Genomic DNA, 3,191 nt, shown 5'->3' on the forward strand with positions numbered 1-3,191 from the left:
AAAAAAAAAAAAAAAACACGCCCGCTTAGGGCTTCCGTAATTACATAAAAGAGTAGTTAATTTATTGATTAGGTGTTAACATACATGTTGAAATGTTCCCAAAGCTTTGAATGCGTGTTAAAGTTGATATGCGTTTTTCATGTGTATTATTGATTTTGTGTTTTTGTGTTTGTCCTGCATCATCACAGTTGTCCATCCCTCTGCGAGATCAGGATGACCTGGACAAGGCGATCGACCTGCTGGACCGAAGCTCCAACATGAAGAGCATCAGGATCCTGCTGCTCACTCAGGAGCACAGCAATGTGAGACACAAACACACCATACACACACACACACACACACACACACATTGGGCATGTATTTACAGTGTACCATTGCACCACTGATATTTCTTCACCAGAGTCCTGTTGTGTAAAATCAAAGTTCCTCATTACTTTGACATTACCTAGCTGCCCTGCGACACAAAGCGATTGTTTAAAGTTCAGATGAAACGACATTTGGAGAGCATCTATCTTCAGTATTGTGACATATTTCTGCATGTTAGTTGCTCCATGTAACTTATTTGCTGAAGCAGTCTTCTGTAAAATGCCCTTAGCATCATCTGCAGCTGTCACAGATACCACAAATCCCAGCCAGAAGACACAATGATGCGTTCACAGCTAGCTAACTTAATATTAGCTCTCTGCAGCTAAAAGCTGCAGGTTAATTGATGGTTGGACGTCCTGATATTATTGGTAGAAACTGATTGGTTCAAACTTACAAACGCACACGTCATATTTTGTTTTACAGGAGGAAAACTTGATTGGATTTTAATAGTGTACAACTGACTCCCAGAAAGTGCTCTTTTGACTCATAGATTGTTCTCTTTAAATGCAAATTTTAGTGCTGGAGAATTGTATGTTGTATCTCTGTATGCAACTTTGGGTTCTCACTGCTGAATGTCTTGGCCAGGTCTCCCCTAAGAAAAGAGACGCTTAATCTCAATCGGACCAACCTGGTTAAATAAAGGTTAAATAAATTAAATAAATAAATAATCAAAAGTTATGAGGAAATAGATTTTTTTGGCCTATCTTATTTAACAGGTATACAATATGACCGGGGATGTGATCTAAATGGGTTAAAAATGCATTTTTAATATCATGTGGTGAAGCCTTCCTTAAACCTTCTGCCCTCTCTCCTTATACACCTGAAGGCCTCCTCTCCCTCCCACCACATGCCGTGTAAGCAGGTGAGGATCAAGTCCTCCCAGTCCACCGGAGATGTGAGCACAGTGTATCAATCCTCCGAGCCCAGGGGGCGCCACCTGTCAACTGGTACATATCTTCACCTGACATCGAAACTTCTCTCTAATCGTTTCTGCAACAAGATGGTTCACACATTGATCTAGAAGAGGAAATATAGGCACTTACTTCCTCCCAGAAACATCAACATTTTGTTAATATTGAGTCACAGGTCACTCAGTTTTCATGTCAACATGGCAGTGCCACTTCTTTTTCACTACCTCGATTTCCTCGCGTGTCGCCCTCTCTCTCGCTGTCTCTCTGGCTGATCTGTCTTTGGCTTCCCCTTTTAGCTATGGGTCCGCTTCCTTTTCCTGTTCACCATCACCAGACGAAGCCTGCTGGACAGCAGCCAATCAGATTACACAATGCTATTAGTGTGGTGGACCAGTGGCCTGATTTAGGATGAAGTGACTGCAGGACTGCTTGAGAGCTAGACTTTGACAGCAGCAGCCCATAAATATTAAAACCAGCTCTCAGCCGTCTGTATTCTGAGTCAAAATGGAAGCAATCTGCACTTTTATTTGGAGAGTGCACCTTACTGAATATTTAAAACATTTTGACAGACATAACAATGTCACAAAAGCTTCTGCGTGAATATAAGTTGTATGAGTCTTAATTACATCATGTTTGCCTTTGTGCTGCCTTTACTCCACGAGAAATAGAAAATAAATTTCAACTATTAAGGCCTATTACTTTCTTTAACTATGCAAACAATTGTTCCAGCAATATCCAGTGATCAACTGATGCCTCTAAAGTCCAGAAATTTTTTAATTCTTATTTTCTCACATATGTAATGTTTCCTTTATGCTCATAAATGCTGTCTCATCCCAGGTTCTCAGAACACGGGGCGTAGCTCACCGCCTCCTGGTTATGTGCCTGAACGCCAGCAGAGGATCGCCCGCCAAGGCTCATACACCAGCATAAACAGCGAGGGGGAGTTCATCCCTGAGACCAGCGATCAGTGTGTGAGTCACCGCTTCACTATTAATTGAGGAAAATCCACCTTAAAATAGAAATCATGTGGTGTATTTATGACCTTAGACTGCTGAGATTTGATCGCATAAACAACTTGTCCTCAAAGCTTGAGGAACTTTCCTGATTTCTGAAGTTTTATATGACACTGTGAAAGCTTCCTGGGTACACTGTTTGGGTATATTTTGGGGAATGGTAAGTGTTGCTAAAAAGTCATTCTAATTTTGGAGTAAAAGGTCAAACAGTTATCCATCTATACAATAGCTGAGCAACAAAAAAGGAAATACTGGGTTTGTGCTGCCAAGGCTTTCAAGAATAAATTCTGTGTCGGGATGGATTTTTCTTTCTGAAACATGTACACAAAACGCATGTGCATACACACTGCTCATTTTTCATTGTGCCTGCCGCAGGTGCTGGATCCCTGGAGCAGTGCAGAAAACTCTGTCTCTGGAAGCTGTCAGTCTCTGGACAGTAACTCAGACAGGTGAGGAGCAAACTCTGCCCACCAGTCTTCATTGTTACATATTTTATCATTTTTATGTGCTGTTCACAAATTTTGAATAACTGTAACCTGCTCTATGTGAACAGCCAAATACAGTCTCTCTGCATCTCTTGATCACTTTCCTTTTCTTTCTCTCTTACAGCCCCTCAATGAGGAAGTCTCGCATGCACAGAGCCAAGAGTTACCCTGATAATCGTCAGGAGTTCTCCGGTGAGAGCAGCTTCAAGAAAAGCTCCTTCCAACCTTAAACCCTTTGAAACTTGAGAAAATTGGCTTAATCTCTCATAAAAAAACATGTTAAAAATATCATGAGTGACTTAACAAGAAATTATCCAAAAATATATAAATAAATAAAAATCTACATCAAAATTACTTGAAATTAGCCCAAAAATAAAAATAAAAGAATAAAAAAAGGATATGACATTTAAAAAGCA

General features: G+C 40.4%; 1 protein-coding gene across 1 annotated transcript; it reads left to right on the forward strand.

Moving 5' to 3' along the window:
- The first annotated feature begins 142 nt into the window (after nt 1-142).
- LOC121964321 (mitogen-activated protein kinase kinase kinase 3-like) lies at nt 143-3,067 on the forward strand. The gene is made up of 5 exons (XM_042514535.1): nt 143-302; nt 1,193-1,313; nt 2,115-2,248; nt 2,666-2,739; nt 2,900-3,067. Exons 1-5 carry the CDS (start codon nt 258-260, stop codon nt 3,003-3,005), a joined length of 480 nt encoding a protein of 159 aa, XP_042370469.1. The 5' UTR covers nt 143-257; the 3' UTR covers nt 3,006-3,067.
- The last annotated feature ends 124 nt before the right edge of the window (nt 3,068-3,191 follow it).

This window comes from Plectropomus leopardus, unplaced genomic scaffold (assembly GCF_008729295.1).
Source record: "Plectropomus leopardus isolate mb unplaced genomic scaffold, YSFRI_Pleo_2.0 unplaced_scaffold15230, whole genome shotgun sequence".
In the NCBI taxonomy this organism is placed as follows: Eukaryota; Metazoa; Chordata; class Actinopteri; order Perciformes; family Serranidae; genus Plectropomus; species Plectropomus leopardus.